Source organism: Schistosoma haematobium (assembly GCF_000699445.3).
Source record: "Schistosoma haematobium chromosome Unknown HiC_scaffold_521, whole genome shotgun sequence".
NCBI classification, from domain to species: domain Eukaryota; kingdom Metazoa; phylum Platyhelminthes; class Trematoda; order Strigeidida; family Schistosomatidae; genus Schistosoma; species Schistosoma haematobium.
In genome coordinates this window covers 14,697-34,053 of record NW_026137139.1, presented here as the reverse complement: position 1 = coordinate 34,053, position 19,357 = coordinate 14,697, and the positions used below count along the sequence as shown (strand labels likewise).

Here is a 19,357-nt window from a genome sequence, read left to right as displayed (position 1 = left end):
GAAGGAACTGGAAATAAAAGCCCAGAACAGAGTTACTTGGAGACTATTGGTCGGAGCCCATACACGATGAAGGTATCAAGCTTAAGTTTGTAATCAAATGATAAGAATAGAATTGTAGTTACAGCAACCTCGTTATTATGATGATTCGTTTGGTTTAAAAGTAAATACATACATTTTAGTTAATTTATATAAAAAGTTTTAAAGCTTAAACATTCATCTAGAAGAAATTAACATGCGTTTTCGTATTAGTTAATAGATGTTCACTTTAATACTGAGTCACGTGTATCATACCAATGAATTGAACAAACAAACGGATAGTGTCTTTTGAACAAACCACCAGTTTTGAACATGTTTTACGAGTGTATATCTATTAGTTGGGATGGGATTCTCATCGTTCCAACCTCTTTTTAACATCTATTATATTACATTTGAAATAAGATGACAATGTCTATAATGAGTTTCTTTAAATGTTTTTCTAAAAAGATTACATTTGCACTAATTATCATGTTATTTTTGTAAACTACTATTAAACTGAAATAATTTATTCATAATTCTTCAAGTCTCGAGAACGCAAATTCTGTCCCAAAAATGAAGACTACATTTCATTTTTCAGTAAACTTAGAGACCAACCGTTTATTTAATCGAAGCTAAAACATATAATATTACCAGATACAATAAGCGTTTAATATGGATATAATATCGTAAATTTTGATTGTTCGAAAGTAACTTACTACATCTTTCGCATCTAGATCTAGTTTACGTTGTGCGTATGGCAGATTTGAAAAAGGATTAGGCCTCATATTTTCCCAGGTGCATGCTACGAGTGATAGATTAGACAATCTGTGTACAAGACAAAGGGTTCTCAAAGCACATTCTATTGATAAAGTACTGATAAAAAGAGCCATTGTGCTATCCAGAATATATTGCTGGCAACATTGAAGCCACAGTCTTGATCTATCCGGCGAAAACAAACCATAAAGCAATGCTGCATTTAAAATCGGAACAGTTCCAGAAATCGCATATTTCTCAGTGAAACCAGGTTCTTCCTCTTCTTTTTGTAAAATTTCATCATACATGCATAATTCAGATAGACCATCACGTAAAATCTTTAAAGTTGCATACGACATCATAGTTGGCGGACCTACCATATGCAACGAAATCATTTCCAACAAAAGATCAGCATCATACCATCGTATTAGCCTTCCGACATCATTAATGGCCTAAACAAAAGAAACTGTTATTAATCTCAAAAGTCTGCAATTTCGTGACACAAAGTGAAACAGAAGTGTTGATTAACATGAAAAAGGGTATCACCTTTATATAAACCACAAAACCTACTATCAATACAAGGATATTTGTAGTGTGTAGCGGAACGTGGCGTCGAAATTGCAACAGTTGCCTGGCGGAGTGAAGTTTGAGTGCATAGAAAGCACAGCATTTGACGGAACATTTAGTAACCAGACGAGAAGACAGTTCAGATGACAGAATACTCCAAAAGATGCAAATAGACGATTGCAAGCTATGTATTTGCACTATGTCAATAGTTTGTAACTTCTTGTTACCTTTCTTTTGCCTATTGTTTTAATTTATACTTGATCATTATCATAAAACGATGAGATGAAAAACCATATGCAAGAAGGCAATACAGGCAGAAGACTAGATATTCAGTATTTTATATCCTGGGAACTACAAATGTTAACTGACGAAAACGTTGCTTATTGAAGTAAGAATGTTGTGTTAGGCAAATAATAATTGGAAGTTATTATTCAATGAACTGTTAGATGAAATACAAAAAGGTCCCGAAAATTCTAGACACCAAAATGCCTTCCATTATTCTCCTTTTCTCCATAAACATATAATTTCAGATTGAATAAAGGCTGAATTGTTCTCTCTCTCTTAAATCACCTAACTTCAGTACGTAAAGCCAAATGCTGAATAAACCAGTTAAAAGTAGATCGATACCGTACTGAGGTTGTTTTCAGTGACATTTATGAAATAACATACTTGTGGAATTTAGTATATATATGACCACAATGTACTTAAGGGGTTATAGAGGTTCCAGATTTCGTTAGTATAGTTATACTATAGTAACCTCGAAGGTATTCACATCAAAGTGTCTGGTTACTTCCGAAAACTTCGTCCAAACTTCTGAACACGTCGTTGGAAATATTTCATTGCAAACATGCTAGGATAATTTTTATGTTAATGTCTTCAAAAATACTTATAAGCATGTGTTTGAATCCAAGCTGATTCAAAACAACAATTACAGATAACTGATAGTGGTCAACAATGTGACTTAAAATTGACTGGAAAAGACAATGTTAGAATTTTGTTATCAAACCTGAGCATGGTTTATTTTCATCGATACAGTAAATGTCTAATTCATGTGCGTACATTTTTTTTATTTGTGGATATGATCTAACAAAACAATTTATCAAACATTAATGATAAGAAAAATTACATATAACGGATACTTTTTGGGCTGAATGACGTAGACCATTGTTCTCATCTAATGTACACTCTACAGCTAATCGTAATATATTGAATGACATAGATTTCATGCTGATAGAATTTAACTCTGAATGACCGACATTTGTTTTACTCGTTGAAGTTAATCCTGACACTATACTTAGACGTTTAATCCACGACTGAGTTTTGCTATCCGTCTGTTTATCCTATAAGAAACCAAGAAAGTAAATTCACTTAAAGTATTATGCTATTATTAACATCAACATTACCTTAAATACAATGTTAATTATCACCTTATGAAAAATCATTTATTTATTTTTAAGAACAATTATTTCAATATAACAAATATTTTTAGATTTACAGAAAAGTTCATATATATAAACGATTCAAGAAGCAGTTAATCTTTATTTGCGGTTAAAGAGATAGAATTTCCAGATTTTCTTTATGTCAACTGATGCTGTTTTTTTCCATTATACTGATGAGCAGCTTTAGAAAAGTAGCATTTGAAGATCTTTTAAAATATCAATACTTCTAAAACCCACGCTTTATCAGATTATGTGTGACGAAACAGATGCCGAAATTAGATGAACTCTTATTCTTTTAGGGCGAAAAAGGTGAGGTGTAACATAAATAAAAATTCATTATATATGAGAATTGGAAATTTTGATAACCCCTTACTAGCAGCTTCACCAATGAAGCAATATTTATGAAACTGCTGTGGCATAAACATGCGAAGTGATGTCTTTTAACAAGCTAAAAAATTTCCGAGATCTGTTAACTTGAAATGTTGAAATGTTATTACTTTATGCAGTTGATACTACTGGGAATTATGAATTATGAATTTAAATAAACGGTAAGATGAAAATTTTCATTCATTACATTTTAAGAATAAAACTATTGGATTTAGTTGTTGAAAAAATGTGTGTTTTGAAGATGTTCGGAAACTTGTAAAGGCGCATTTTGAAATATGTGATCACAGGGCTCAGTGAATATAATGAAAATTCACCTTAGTGATGAGAACGATGGACTACAAATATTACTTGTATGGTACTGACAAAGCTTCATCATTCAAAAACACTTCCATTTATAAGAAAATTAAAAAAGAATCAGAAAATGATTTGAGACACTATGCAACTTATTAATAGTTTTTGATATAGATTAATTCTTTTCGATTCGTCCCATTTACTACACTTGCTTTGTAATCAATATTTTAAAAAAATCAGTCAAACCTTTCAAATAGCACAATAGAATTGTAAATTTATTAATATTCTAAACAGTGCCAAAATAATTATGTTTTAGTAGTGTCTTTTTGATCCAAATCACAGAAACATATCAAGTGGGAGCTGAATAAATTAAGATACAGATGGACGCAAATGCATCAGATATAATAAATAAAGAGCATCGTATAGTAAACAAATATCTAGTTTGTATTCAACATTTTCGAACACTGTTAAACATGAGCATGGTGTTGTGTACAGGAAGGTAACAATCTTATACGTTGGGCAATTGGTCAATTTCGGTAACTTTTAGCAATTTTACTGACTGAATATACAGGTCAGATAAAAGGAAAATTTCTAAAAAAATGTTCGAAATTTACGATCAAAATAAACATTCAGAAAACGTAAACTCACATTTCTTTCGTTGTCGAGCATTCGGATATTTTCCAAAACTGTTAAATAAATGGACGTTTGTGGAGAGCTTAATTTTGCCCCCTGTTGAGAGCTAAATAAACGAAAGAAAGGAGTGACATTATCATTAACTGATAACACTGAATGATGATGATCGAGCAATATTGCAAACTGATTAGAGTTGGAGAATATGCGACACTAGACTTCAGTTCATTAGTTGATAGTTAAGTGCTCTACAGGAGACTTAAATATTGTGGATACAATCTAGCGTAAAGTCGAAGGTGTGGTTGAAAACAAAATGAAATGGTGGATCAATACACCTTGGTTTCTGGATAGTTCTGTAGTTGACACCATGTAGTGATGAAAGCAACATTCAATGAACACAACGACAACTTATAAAAGAGAAGTAACTGTCTCAAGTTGATTTTTACAAATCCATAAGCTAAAATTAAGTTATTAAGATTGTATGTGTCACTGAAAACAGTTTATAATAATAATTAATTCAGGTCTTTTTCACTAGTTTAGCAACAATTTCTTTTTATAGAAATAAACTGAAGCTCTGATTTCTATTGTTATTGTTAATTTTCAATTAAGTTTTGATCAGCTTACATATTAAATAGAAGTGTTACTATAACTAAATCCGTTATCATGGTGAACGAATAAGAATGACATTAATGAATGATATCATTTTTGTCATGTACAGAAGGATAATATTTCCTCGAACCATCTTGTAGTTCCTCTTCCAAATACTTTTAATCAATGTTTACTTCAAGTCAGAATTATTTCCTTGGTGAGCTTAGTTTATAATGTATGAAATGTATAAACAAAGAATGTTGACTAACCAATTTTAAATCGTATATGTATGAAAGGAGAAATCGTGGTAGAAACTGAAATTGTACCCTATTTCTTTTCAATAAATTCATTATCAAACTGTACAGTTTATCTAACTGGGCTTTCTTTTCTTGTAAAAGCAGTTAGGAGTTGAATATAAACATAATTAGCTGATTTCGATAGCCCAACTAACCTATACGGTATTTTAACGTTAGTTAAACGATCATTTTAGATCTATGAAGATTATTTCGGCTACTATTGTTTAAAAAATAAAAGCATTGGTTAACTGGAATACGGTTTTCGTGTGCAACATAAAACTCTTTGAAATATGTATTTAAAATGGTCTTAACCTATTACTATTTTTGATGATAATAATTTCATTTATTAAATTATTGTACTGGTTCATTGAATTATGTATCAATTTAAGCTGGCGTTTTACTGAGTTGTGATTTCATTTCACATTCCTTCGGATTTAATGATATAATAGTAGTCATTGTAATTTGCTTATTACATTCACATTGTAGCTGATCATTAGCATAGTAGTCTTGTATCCATAGTTTATTGATACTCACTATATAAATATTATGCCGTCTTGTATGTTTAACATTTTATATTATATATGATGTTATAGTTCTCATTATTACTCTGACAATGCTACTCATTGTTCAAACTTTCTCGCGTGACTAAATCATTATAAATACATCGATATGCAAACGAATATTTTGATCATAAATTCATTGAAATTGAATGTCTTCATCGAATTTCACTGTTTGGTATTTTAATGAAAATTATTAAATCATCACAAAAAATATTGTAAAATGTAAAATGGCTTCAAGTAGACGGTTTAACTTTACTTACAGCGTTGGTGAACTTTCTACAGGTTGTGACTATAAGGAAACCAAAATTTAACAAAAATGGAATAACCTAGCTATCAAAAGGTTCAAACTAGTAACATTTATTAATAATTTGCTAAAATGGACGTTTTCCTTGAAGTTAGCAATTCATACATATGTACTGATCTCAGATTTATAAAATCGTTACTTTTCTTTGTTTTTTAAAGTATATTTCCAACAAAATTTATATGAACCGAATGGAGGTTTGTGAAGAATGTAGTGATTTTAGTAGTTAGATTCATGAGTCGATGCCGGCTCAGTGGTTTAAAGGTTAAGCGTCCACGCGCGAGACCGAAAGTCCCACGTGCGAGATCGTGGATGCGCATTGCTGAGGAGTCCCATACTAGGAAGAAACGGTCGTCCAGTACTTCCAGGTTTTCAATGGTGGTCTATCTTACATCAACTCATGAATTCAACTATTAAAATTTATGTGAATTGTGAACAATGAACTGTGTTCAACTCTTTTTATGATCATGACCTAATTTGTTTTTAACCGCAATGGTTTTACTATTCGAATAAGCGATATATATATATATATATATATATATATATATATATCCAGATACTGCTCACCCTACAGTGAGTAGAAAAAACAGAGCGTCATATCACTTCAATTTCTTTTGTAAATGTCTTTGTAAATTCATAAGAAACGTCACACATTTGTTCAAGAGTTGACTGTACTGACATACTATAAAGTATACAGATTTAAGTTTATTCTGAATCAGGGTTTAAACACAATTTTTATCTACTATAACCATCCATCAAGTGGTCGTATGAATTAAGTGACGAAATGGTCTTTAGAACACTGTCCTCGGTAGCTAAAATATTCCTTCTGAATAGTGTTCTACAGTTTTCGGATGAGCGCATAACTTGATGACGCTAGAAATAGATGGAAAAAGATAGAAAGATGGATGTAAAGAATTGATGTTTTTGGTTTATCACAACTTTCTAGTTAAGTCCCCAAATATCATGCAACCGAATAGTTTTGAACGTCACTGAACATGATCCAGAGTAGAAATTAGTGCAGATTTCGCTGTAATTTTTGTAACAGCCTTAACAACAGCTAGATGAACTAACTTCATTAGTAAAACAAAAATGAAATTATCTAATTAGATAAATACTCTAGTATTTTTCACAAAACTATGATTCCTCCCAATTTTTATGTACACATTATATTATGACTTATTTACAGGTAAACCACTGTAACCTTTTTAATCTCTTCACTTGAAGCAAATCCATTCCATTAAAAAAAGTCCACAAGGAAGCATTCTTAAAAAGCCATAAAAAATCATGTATACTCATAATAGTAAGCTATGTTCCATAAGAATTATCCGTTAATCATTTTGCTATCTACTGCTTAATGATACTGAGAGATCGACAGGATTTGGTAGAATCCAAGAATACTTTCACATCTAAATACATCAAAGCGAACTTCCTGAGACCTATAACTAAAATAAAAGTTCGTGTAAAAATGAATAGACTTAAAACGAAAGGCTAATAATACTCTATTCGAAACTTGAATGTTCCTTTAGATGAACCTAAGTACAAAGTGTGGTCATCAAAAATTAATAGGACGTCTATAATAAACCTATGACAAGGCTAATTTAAAATGTTGAACTAACCGATGCTGATGATTTATTAACTGGAGCTCGACGATCTGGATTTGAAACAAGAGCGGGAGGAATTGATTTTGGTACAGGACTGAAGCCAAATTGGTGTAAATTATTATTTGATGATGTATATAAGGTTCTTTGAGGACAATCATCTAAAAGGACAAACGATTTAGAATTGTTTATCTAACCAGTTCAAAGGGATTTTACCTGTAAAGGTTGGGCTGATACAAAAGTCTTCAGAATTCATTGGGTTATAACCATCAGCATCTAATTCGTGAAGAGCTTTAAGATGAAGCCCAACTAATGAGCGTGCGACTAAATAGTACATGCGCATGCGCCCCTCACGCCATGTCCAACTTAATTTGGAGCTCACAGTCAAAGGGATTTCTGTAAAAGAAAAAAATAAATAAAAGGAAAATAGTTCAACATATTCCAACATAATTATAACATTTTCGCGTTGTAAGCACAACAAAGATGACTATTTTATGTGATTCTTTGATTCACTTTGAACAAATACAATGAGAACAGCTAATTTATGATGAATCTCGAACATGATATATGAAATGCTATTAGATACAAGTAGAAAAAAATTTACAATCGTACATTAACTTGCATTTAGACGTAAGGACTTAGCTTGTTATGTTATATCGTCACTATAATAGCAAACATATAGAACAATGCCTACATAATATCAGTATGTACCAGCTGTTTGACTGATTCGTGACGAAAAGGTTTAAAATACTTGGAAAAGTTACAGATAGGTCGAATTATCGACAACTATTAAGTGAATAATTAAATATTTTATTTGCTCCTAATGATTATCGTATAAACGTATGAGTAAAATAAATATCGAATGAGGAAATATTTAATGATGTTTATTTTGGTTGGTGATATTATTTTGATTAACGTAAGAATCTGTGAATAAAAATTATGAAATAAACTTGCTTTTTATGCTACTTACCACGCGGTGTGGTAGTTTCCGTTTCGTTTATTTGAATTAGTAGTTTTGAAAGAGGTGATAACACATCTTGCTTAACTTGCCACTTCTCCAATATTTTATTCAATAGGTAACGAATACGATTGGGATTTTTGATGCACTGATGACTTGTAAAGTGGAAAAATCAACATCTTGACATAATTATTGGCATAATTACTTGTGGTTACATTGAATCTTAAGTAATGTGACGAGACTGTCAAATCATGTATCAGTCATCATCAAATATATGAAATGAAGATTAGCAATTGAATGACTGGGAAAAGGATATGACAGATCCAACTGATTCCTACAGGTTTGGAAACTCTTGACAGTGAGAGACTCCGCCAAGGATTGAACTCAGGACCTTTAGGTTGCCTTAATTCTATTAAACAAGAGTCGAATTTCTAGCCTCAGTCAATTCGCGATATATCTCAGCCATCATTTACTGTCTTCGGTTATGACCGTAAAACTCAATATGATTAAAAGCAAATAATAACAGTTTATTGCTAATTCGTTTCCAATGGTTCTTTAGCGAACGCCGCTTAATGACGATAAAAACTTCAAGTTAGCAACATACTTCAACATTTGCACGCTATCAGAGCTTCTGAAACATCTTTAAATAATTTCAGAACCTTAGGTAATCTTTTTTAAAGTAACGACCTCACGTCTTTTTGAATAAAACATACTTGTAAAACATTCGACGATATTGCGTAAAGTCTGTAATTACTGAAATATGTATTGGAGACTTCGATTTCCAATTGTTCGTGAAGAAATTTGCTATTACCTATGGATTATATGCGAGTCACTATTACTGGCATTTAATGGCATCACACTGGGTTAAGTATTTATTATTAAAAGGTGTCAACAAAAGTCATGTGATGAAATTTCCTGGTGTAGATTATGATAGGGGTATTTGAAAAGACACAAATTTATATTTTATATGGTATACAACAAATCTCTAAAATAATAGATTGTAAGAACCATCTGATAGATTCCTCTAAAATGTCTTACACAATGTCAGGTACAGACTGCATGCACTATCGCGGACATATTGAGATGAATGACCCAAATAAAAATTAACTAAACAGTTCTGTAAGTCCCCAGTATTCGAAGGCAGATTGGTTTCACCAACTTTCTAAAATTAACATATGAAAATTTTGTAATTAAATTGATATTTTATTTAAAAGAATGGTTGCTGAATAAGGGACTTTACGTAAAAACATCTAACTTTAAAATATTTCTATTTAACTGTTGAGTAGGCTTTCCAAGAACTGCAACGGAGCCTCCAGAGGCCCTAAAGGGGCCGGAGTGCTAGCTAATCAGAGCATGATGGAGCTTTCTAGAATATCGACATGGCGTGCTACTATTGGTCGGTAGCATAATGTCTTCTAGCGGATTGGCCAAAATACGATGTTGATTTAACAAATGTTAACATTTATAAATACCCATGTTTTTCTGTACAAAATTGAACCTTTGGAGTAAAGTGTTTTTCGCTCATTTTGCTCCTATTCTCTCGAATTCAGGTTGCTGCGTTACCAGAATAGCTTAGAAACCGAGTAAAGCGTTCAAATTGACAAGACTTATCAGTAACATTACTTGATTTTCGCTCTATAAATTGTATACTATTTGCGTAGCTGTATACATTTGGACGTTTTGGAAAGAATATCTAATAGGATGATTGATTTCTAGTCTAGGATTCAGAGCTGGATTCAGAAATAAGAAATACAGAACACATTTTACGCTCTCACTGGTTACCAACAAATTATTTTTATGATTATATTGTTTAGTAAGTGCCTGGATACTTTTGTTTTATTTTACATTCTTACAGGGTAAGAATAAACACAATTAATATGAAAAATAATAAATTATTATGAATGTTGAAGAAAAGAATTTTCAACCACATTGGCAATTTTGATAATATGGGAAAACTTACCTTAATTAAAGATCGACAAAGAGTTAGGAGACTTTCATTGAAATATGGGTTACTTTTCCAGCTTTCGAAATTTGAGGGCTGCAAGCAATTAATATAACTGTCTGATAACTAAAGTTTTAAGTTATTAAAGGCTTTAAATAAAGAATGTATGGTGACATATTGAGTCTGGTAAAATGTAAAATATACAATGCAAAGATAAAGCCTAAAATTGTATTTCTTTTGTTTTGTTGTTTGGTCTTGTTAAAGCATTTGATTTTTCTCTTAATTAACTGACAGAAATTAAGGAGAAAAGATGTATTTAAGAAAAGGAAGCAACGATTATTATGAATAGATGCGATGTCAAATTAAACACTAATTCCTTTGAATGAAAGCTACTGTTCTAAAAACGGTTGAAAGTTTAGTGTGTCACTTAATTACAGACACTCATAAATGAAATGTTACTTTATCAAGCGATTGGTCATGTTAGTTATGTAAAAACTTAGACATTGGTTGATTTATGAAATATTTAACAAAATATTAAGACCATTTTTATGTACGCCAATTAGTGTAAAATCTTTTTACTAACTTTAAGAATAGTACATTAAAAGAAAGTGAAAATAAAAGCTTACTGATTTATCTTGGTAGGTTTCAGATTGCTTATCCGCGTTCATGCATAAATCATTTACAGTTTGAAGAAGAACTTCTTTAAATGTCTAATGACGTATACACAAACAAACACTGATAATAATATTAATGATGTTACTAAAATTATTAATGTTATTATCAACAGTTATATGATTAGGTATTTATTAATTGCATTATATCTGATCATTTTGAGTGGCGTTTGATGTAGATGGTATGCAACTTCTACTGTTGATTCCAAGACTATTGTTGATTGGAGTCATTTCCAATATCTCAATATGGATATACTTGATGTGATGGTGCCATTTGTTAGTCATTCAAAATACGCAACCACTAGATTACTTTTCCTCATAAACTGATTCTTTAGGCTTGTTCTTAAAGCGTACAGTGAAGTAATTGATTAATTGTAAAATTCATTTTAAATCGCCGTAACACTGAATAAGACAAAAAATAATCTTGTAGTAAAACAAATTTCTGTAATAACTATATTCATTAGTGCGCTTGAGAATGAAACAAGTTGGGCACTGAAAATAGCACACCGAACCTTGTTTCATAGATTCGTGTTGCCGGTGATAGGTAAAGAGTTGGCAAAAAAGGTGCTAACAGAAAGTCTATGAGTAACCAGCTGTAAACAGTTCCCGATTGAACTCAGGAATCACAATCTTGGATACACAAAATTATCACTACTAATCTAGTCTTAAACAAAGCAAGAACAACTTTTTCAGGTACCTCAGTGAGAAATTTCTTTTTTGGTGAGTAGTACAGGACAGCTCCAGCTACACACATGCTTCTGATAGAGCTCAGATGTTCTAATGATTAAAATGTATTATGATTCAAAGCTTTGGACTGATGTGAACTTTGATTAGCTGAAATTTGATCGATTTATCGGACCAATTCAATTGATTCTGTTCACCAAATCGAAAAAGTGTAAACTAAGCAAAGTTTTCAAAAAAAATTACGATTGAAACCTACTTCATTCGGACATCGACTGAGGCAGGTTAGATAAACTCTGACTGCAGCTTTGCGTACACTGAAGTGATTACTCTGAAACAAGTTGGTAATCATCGTACTCAGTCTTGGAAACAACTGATTCTGAACGTACTCCTATATATGTAACAAGCGAAAATAAAAGTTTGATATTTAAGGTGCGTGAACATGTACCTAAATGGTTGCAGAAACAAATAAAATCACACGAAAATTCAAACCCCCTTTGTATGTTCAAAAACAGATAGTTTTTATCTTAAAACTACCCTGATAATATTAGCTTATTATCCAGAGTGATGAGGTTTCAAACTGTTTTCACACTGTTTTCTTTATTACCCTTGTCTCTTTTTACTCTCCATTTGTCTCTTTGATGTTTTATTTTTATACATAAATGTCCTTAACAAGTATATGTGTAATCAGATTGTCCAAAATGTAATGCACTAATATATCATATAGTTCCGATAATCTTCGTTTTCCTATAACGCTATCGAAATTTATCAAAAGAACTAATTGTCTCAAAAGTTTATTCACTTAAAGAATATTACATTAATAGAATTTATTGAGGGCTTATAAGGTTGGTAACAAAATGGTTTCTAACTTGTTTGCTTACCTCTGAAAATTTATAGGCAGAAAGATTCGTTTTTGACATTAGTGTGTTTCCAGATAATGATGTCCTTGAATTACATAGTTGCTCGCTGGGCACCAACCTTCTCAGCAAAACATTAAGTACTGAAAACAGTAATGAAATATCTCTATAAAAACCTATTAGTTCTGTATAACTTCCCATGTACCACATAAAGGAAAATAGACCTCAAGGAAAAAAATATGTCTGAGCAGAAATAAATGTTAGTAACTAAAATAGAATAAATAAATGTAGTTAAGTGTTAATGTAAGGTCTAAATACGACGTTGTAATAAATATCAAAAATATAATGAGTACCAAGCTACTGAAAGATTATTTGAAACTACCTATTAAATGGTGAATCTGAAGAAGGCTTTAGGACAGCATGTTGAAAAATCATAAGTAATACCTCAATCAACGATATTCTTGTTTATGATACCTGGTTTTTATGGAATCTCAACAAATCTATATTAATTTATCTTTCAAAGCATTTTGGGATGGAAATTATGTATTGAGTTCAATGGGCTTGAATTGTTTTTCCAAGGCTTATGACTCATTGCGATAACATGTTTACTTCATGTTAGGTATTCAAATATTACCTTTGTAACAGGTTTACAGTGAACACTTTAAAACTCTTAAATTGAAGCAGTAATAGCAACACAACTGAATTTGGTACATCCCTCAGGAAACGTATTTGTATTTCTACCAATAGTACCTCATGTAAAATAATATGCCGTAAGTTAATTATTTAAATCAAATAATTTTTTCAATTATTGAGTTACAATAGAGACGTTTACACTAGCAACTGGCTGTTACATTGCGTTAACAATAAATAAACGATGAAATGTTATTGTAGATTTCATTAGTATCACTATATAGAGAAACCTTTCTTACTATCTATGACACCTTCAGTTACTTCACTAGCACAGACTTCTGGTTTCTCCAATATCTGAAATTGTGAACGAATAAAATTATGAATTAGTCAATAAATTTTAATGAAATTATGGAAACGATTAAAATGTTTCACTCCAAATTTTTTATGATCGTGACCTACTTTGTTTTTAACCGCAATGGTTTTACTGTTCGAATAAACGATATATATAGGCTGTAAACAGTTTAATTTTAGTCAGTTTACTATTAAGCGTGAACTAATGTAGTTTCGTTTGTCATAATTCTCTTACACTGTATACATAGTATTCAAACTAACGATTGACAATGAAGAGCTAATCAACAAAAAATGAACAGATGTCAGGTATGAAAGAAAAATTTAAGATAAGCCACTGATATGAACGAAATGTATCAGGGCATGAAATAATATTTTTCTAAAATAGGACTTAAACCTTTATAGAATTGTCGTAATGCTTTTTCCTGGAGGTAATATTAACAGAAACAACAAAAAGAAATGTAAAGGTGTACATTTGAAACTTTGTGAGGTTGTCTCAGACGGATACCCGTAAAGTTGATACCAGATAGTGCTAACTGTAAAATTGGAAATACGTTACTGAAAATAATTCAATTAACTTTGTATTTTGAATATGTGGTCAACACAGACTGATTGCAGGCCAAAAACGTAAGGCTTGTTCTCTTCTTTCTTGACTGAAATCTACTAGATATTATTTACAAATGGTCAGTGAAGTAAACAATATGAAAGATTTATGCGATCACACGTCTAGACAAAGAGTGCTCATCGCATTATAGTATGTTCATGTTTGAAATGTCACCCTCAGAAATTTATTAGTAGTTTAGGAGGATTTCGTCATCGAAGTTTGAATTAATTATACAAATATAGTCGTCAGTACACTAAAAATAATTTAGAGTGTTGATATTGTTAACATAGGCGTTGGTCGAATTTACCTAACAAATGGAATAAATCTCAACACGGCTGAAGTTATGCCCCGCTGCCTAATCATAATTGTAGAACATTCTTTTCATCAACTGTTCCTAAGCTCTTGAATACAATGCATCACTTACATACGTCTCTAAGTAATCGCTTACTGTTAATGTGCGTTTATATATATATATATATATATATATATATATATATATATATATATATAATCTACATTCCTTTGGATTTACTGTAATTTACATATTATAAACACTACTAAATATTATAATCGTAACTGCAATTACAGTGATTGTCATTTGAATGACCCTAATTCAGGCAGATTTATTTATATTGGTTAGAAATAAAGCAATGCTAGTTGAAGAAAAAAGAAAATGGCAGGCCTTGGTTTACTGAATTAATATTGGTTTTGTATTTACTCATACAAATAGTATTATCACTACTTAAAATGAATAAGACCTATTTGAGGTATTCTCATATGTTTAGAATAATCTGGGTTATTTTAATTGTTATTATCTTTCATGCAGCTTGATTTTCACACATTTCAGAAACAGAAGAAATGAGACAGAGAGAAGAGATTGATTTTTAAGAAACTATTAGAATATATATATATAAGCGTCAGCCAAAAGTACTGACCTATAACAAAACAGAAAGTATATTGTAACCGTTTCAAGGCTAAACTCACTAACCAACGAGTACTGATAGTATGATAAGCGTTACACATGTTATAGTAATAAATCTTTATTTATCTATCTATATACGTATATACTGAGTAATCTACCAAAGCACTGTAAAAATCAGTTTACAGATTATCAAAACCAGATAATCTAATCAACGTAGCATGAAAACAAGAAAGTAAGCTAATTTGTTTGTGAATAATATAAATGAAATGGATCTTCATTTGCGTTTAGACATAAGAAAAGAAACATAATTGGATAAAATGCTAAGAATAAAAATTTATTCCTGCCTATATTGTGTACAGTTGCTTACTTAAAACATTAATCACAGATAAATGAGTCTTGCTTTACCGATTATACTTACACTACTCACAAAGAATGATGAATAATCACTATCAAAACTGGATACGCAGCAAACAATTTAGATTACATCTCGAAAATGTTGAGAAAATGTCATTAAATTCAGCAGTTATAATGTGTATATCTTGATAAAAATCTTATCCAGCGGATCCGAATATATTGCAATCTCTATATTTGTCAGTATACTGACACAATGAACATTATTTGTCACAGGAAACTGTCCTAAACGACAATCAAAAGGTACCCAATTCATCGATTTTTAATACAGACTGCAGTGTACTAAAGAATTCGGAAGGTTAGCATGATTACTACAACTGTCATTCCATTTAAAGGTACCCACTACTTAAACAATATTAGTTTTATCCTGAAATAAAAGGAAAACCTTCTGACATAAAAACTATTTTAAAACATTCTATTGAAAATAGACCTAAAAGTATACAAAGTATTGAAATCGATTTGCGTTTGATTTAAAAACCCATTCACTTAGTAAATTTCAGAGGGTAATATAAAGGAACATATCTGTTGTTAATCGAGATGCCGTTTTACTGGGATCAAGACTATGACTGTAATAGCATACTAAAACTGACAGTTGAACAGCATACGAGTTTAAGTTACTAAGTGTTGCAAGACAGTAACTGTAGTGACCAGTAATTTTTGACAGTAAATTAAATAACATTGAGCTGAACTAAATTTGTATAAAACTCCAAAAACCTATTACTTAGTTATTTTATTTTTCATAAATTTCTGTTCCTTCAAACCATAAGTCCCTACGTCAGACGCCCTTCATTTTTCCGTCAGTGAAAAATAACTTTCTCGTTGAATTCGGTGCTCTATTAAGGTGTTGGTTTTACGCCTTATTTTCAACGACATTGTGAGTGCATTCATAAACTAATGCCGGTGGTCGTAAACAATTTTCTTTAAAATATTTCAAAAATCTTCCGACAGAGAAACCTGGTTCTAAGCACTGGATAAGGAGGTGTTACCTCCAGCTTATCAAACGTTGAAGTTAGTAGTATATTAATTTGTGAACGTGGCATGAGTTTCAAAAGTATCATTCCCTGTTAAATCATTTATTTTCTACATACGGTTGCAAACTCTCAGCCAGGTTATTTTTTTACGCTTTAAGGTTTTTGTTTTTTGGCCTTTTTGCCAATTGGTGGAGAAAAATGATAAACTTTAAAAGCATATATCAGTCAAATATTCATATAAATCAGTAATAAACACACGTTTATTAGATTAGTTTCATTTGGGGTTTCAGATCTTGGATTAATATACATAAATACTAGGTTCTACGTTGCGTCTGACTTCGACTTTCAACACCGTAGAATACATAAAAAGTAAGAGTTGAGCCATTTACTTTAATGTATTTCTAAGTTGCTTCAATATGAATATTGAACCGATCAATCACTATACAATTGTTAAGGACTAAGTTTTACAGAACAATTTTTACCAAGTGAACTGGATGACACCATACTACTGTTACTACAAATGTACGGAATCACTTAAGGTCCAGAAATCTATATTACGTTTGGTTATGATAATAAAATCGGATATATTTCGTAATGGTCATTAAACTAGGACAGGTTATTAAATTATAGTCTCGGTTTACTGGAATGATTATAATCAACATTATCAAAATGAATTCCATTAAAATTACTTTGATTTTATATCTTTGCAGGGTATTCATTGGAAGGCCTCAGAAAATCTATTGTTATTCATTTTAGGTTAAAATGTAAACATGTACCCTGCCAACACAATACATAATATTTCACCATAGTAACATGAACTAGTAATCACGATGACGATAGCAATAATAATAGAACTAGATAGACTAGCATACAGTATTTCCTCAAAATAGGCATTAATCCATAAGAAAAATAAGGTTATTGTTTTAGATTCATATAAACTTTGACAGAAACTTAGGCTGATCACCCTATTTGTACAATTTACAGAAAAATTAACAATCATATTTGATGGCAAACGAAGTAAGAGAACTTTCTTGTGGGTTATATTAAACTTTTCCGTTCATTCTTGCAATATAATATTGATATCATTTATTTATTAATCTTTAGCAAAACGTCATGATCTTTTAATAGTAACTAACCAAGTAATTCATTTAAATTAATAAAAACAAAAGCCTTGTAAATTAATCTTGTTTTTTAAATCAGTTAATTGAACTCTGTTTAAGCAATAATGAAACAAAAATTTACACTGCAACGGACAGAAGTTTTTAAAATAGGTATAATCGACCACACGAAAGCTGAAGACATGATATTGTTTAACATTGACAAAACAATCTTATTTACATTGTATGAATGTTTTCCTTAAACTGGTGAAAATACTTAATTTCAAACTAGTGGTAAGAATACCTAAAAATCCACAAGGTTTTCATTTCGGATAATAGAAACTTTCCATCACTATATGGATAGTAATATCCTGTTAAAATGAGTACAGGGGATTTTTCGAGATTGTTCAGTTTGTATTATACGTCAGTGGTCAACTTTTGTTACACAACTACCAAAAACCATGAGGCACTGGACATCCATTCCAAGCTGGCCCACAAGGATGGAACTTGGGACCTTCGGGCATCGCGGGAACCAGGTAATTCGCGGATCGTACGGGACGCCATGTAATTTTGTTTAACTTTTTAGCATTAGTTCGTTCGCTATATTACGCAATTTTTATCCATTGGAATTAGCGATACCTGACTAGTTCCCCAACATGGTTGAACCTTGGTGATTATGGCATCTCACTAGAGCTCCAAATTTAAAGAAATAACTTAATGGATGAATAAAACTTATTGAGAGGAGTAAATTGTATTCTGAAAATAATTTGTTGGAACGTATTATAAAATAGCACATTCTTTGTGACAATAAAACACAATATTATATCAGATATACCTTGCGAATCACGAAGCCTACTAATAACAGACAGCATCTTTGTCAATAAGCACCCATTTATGTTCCCTGACATACTGTCAGTTACATAGAATTCAAGATATTGTTTTATTTATGTCTGACATGAATGGTTATATTGTAAAATGTAAAACATTGAAAATGTTTTCGTTATACATGAATTTACCTCAACTGATAGCTTGATCAATCGTATAATAGTATTTGTCGAAAGTTGCCCAAACAGGATATATAATGGTCCCAAAGTCCCCATTCGGATACTACGATTATTATCGGTACAACAATTCCAAATAAGATCCTAGATTCCATTAGAGTAGTCAACAGAAACAAGGTTAGTGAAAAGTCGAATATTTCTAGTTAGTACAGAAGTAGTCATACATTTCGTTTTTGTCTGAACACCATCCTGACGTCAAACTATTATATACGTACTAGGATTGAATCATATTTATCTATGAGCGTCTTTTCCAACTGTTTTCTTGTCTTTTCACATTTTGTATAGCATTTATTAAATAGGATATATAAACAGTAATCATTACTTTACACGAACTCAAGTTGTCCTATAGTTACAGAAGCCTAAATAGAGTTAAGTAATCAAGCTGAAATAGATAACAATTTTTCGGTTAAACATTCACAAAATAGACAAAAGCTGTGTGAAACAAATGATCTAGTCAAATATTCCTTTTACCAATTACACATTTAACAAGTGGTAGTTTTTGTTATAATAAGTAATAGCTACCACTGTTCAGCTGTAACACTATTAACTGGCTTTAAATCTGAAGACTTTCTTTTTACTTTACAGCGTTAAATGTTATTCAAACAAATCTCGTTTCAAAAGAAAACTCTGATAGTCTTTAGATTTCTTTCAAAATCTGTTTCAGGTACTGGGAGTCATAAACCCAATTCAGTTCACTTAGTTATGTAAGTAGAACTGAATTATCATCTGAGCTGAAACGGTTTCGTAGCTCATAGTAGCACCAAAATTGAACAAACTCT

General features: G+C 31.2%; 2 protein-coding genes across 3 annotated transcripts in view; both read right to left on the bottom strand.

Annotated features, from left to right (window-relative positions):
• Positions 1–662: 662 nt before the first annotated feature.
• MS3_00011002 (uncharacterized protein) lies at positions 663–7,762 on the bottom strand (the record flags this gene model as incomplete). The annotated part of the gene is made up of 6 exons (XM_051219409.1): positions 663–1,220; positions 2,475–2,675; positions 4,101–4,191; positions 5,787–5,815; positions 7,444–7,586; positions 7,642–7,762. The coding sequence occupies 6 exons, from the start codon at positions 7,760–7,762 to the stop codon at positions 663–665; spliced, it is 1,143 nt and encodes a 380-aa protein (XP_051063929.1).
• Positions 7,644–19,357, bottom strand: part of MS3_00000528 (uncharacterized protein) — a 25,855-nt gene continuing 14,141 nt past the window's right edge. Inside the window, exons 5-13 of one of the 2 annotated variants that reach the window (XM_051208259.1) lie at positions 18,534–18,662; positions 13,464–13,518; positions 12,559–12,677; positions 11,937–12,068; positions 10,952–11,896; positions 10,344–10,421; positions 9,422–9,545; positions 8,396–8,538; positions 7,644–7,821 (exon numbers count right to left, since the gene is read on the bottom strand). In XM_051208259.1, coding sequence (XP_051063927.1) covers positions 11,798–11,896; positions 11,937–12,068; positions 12,559–12,677; positions 13,464–13,518; positions 18,534–18,662 — 534 coding nt within the window. In that variant the 3' untranslated portion in view covers positions 7,644–7,821; positions 8,396–8,538; positions 9,422–9,545; positions 10,344–10,421; positions 10,952–11,797. Of the gene's footprint in view, positions 7,822–8,395; positions 8,539–9,421; positions 9,546–10,343; positions 10,422–10,951; positions 11,897–11,936; positions 12,069–12,558; positions 12,802–13,463; positions 13,519–18,533; positions 18,663–19,357 lie in introns of both variants that reach the window. The other variant, XM_051208260.1, reaches the window with a different exon arrangement.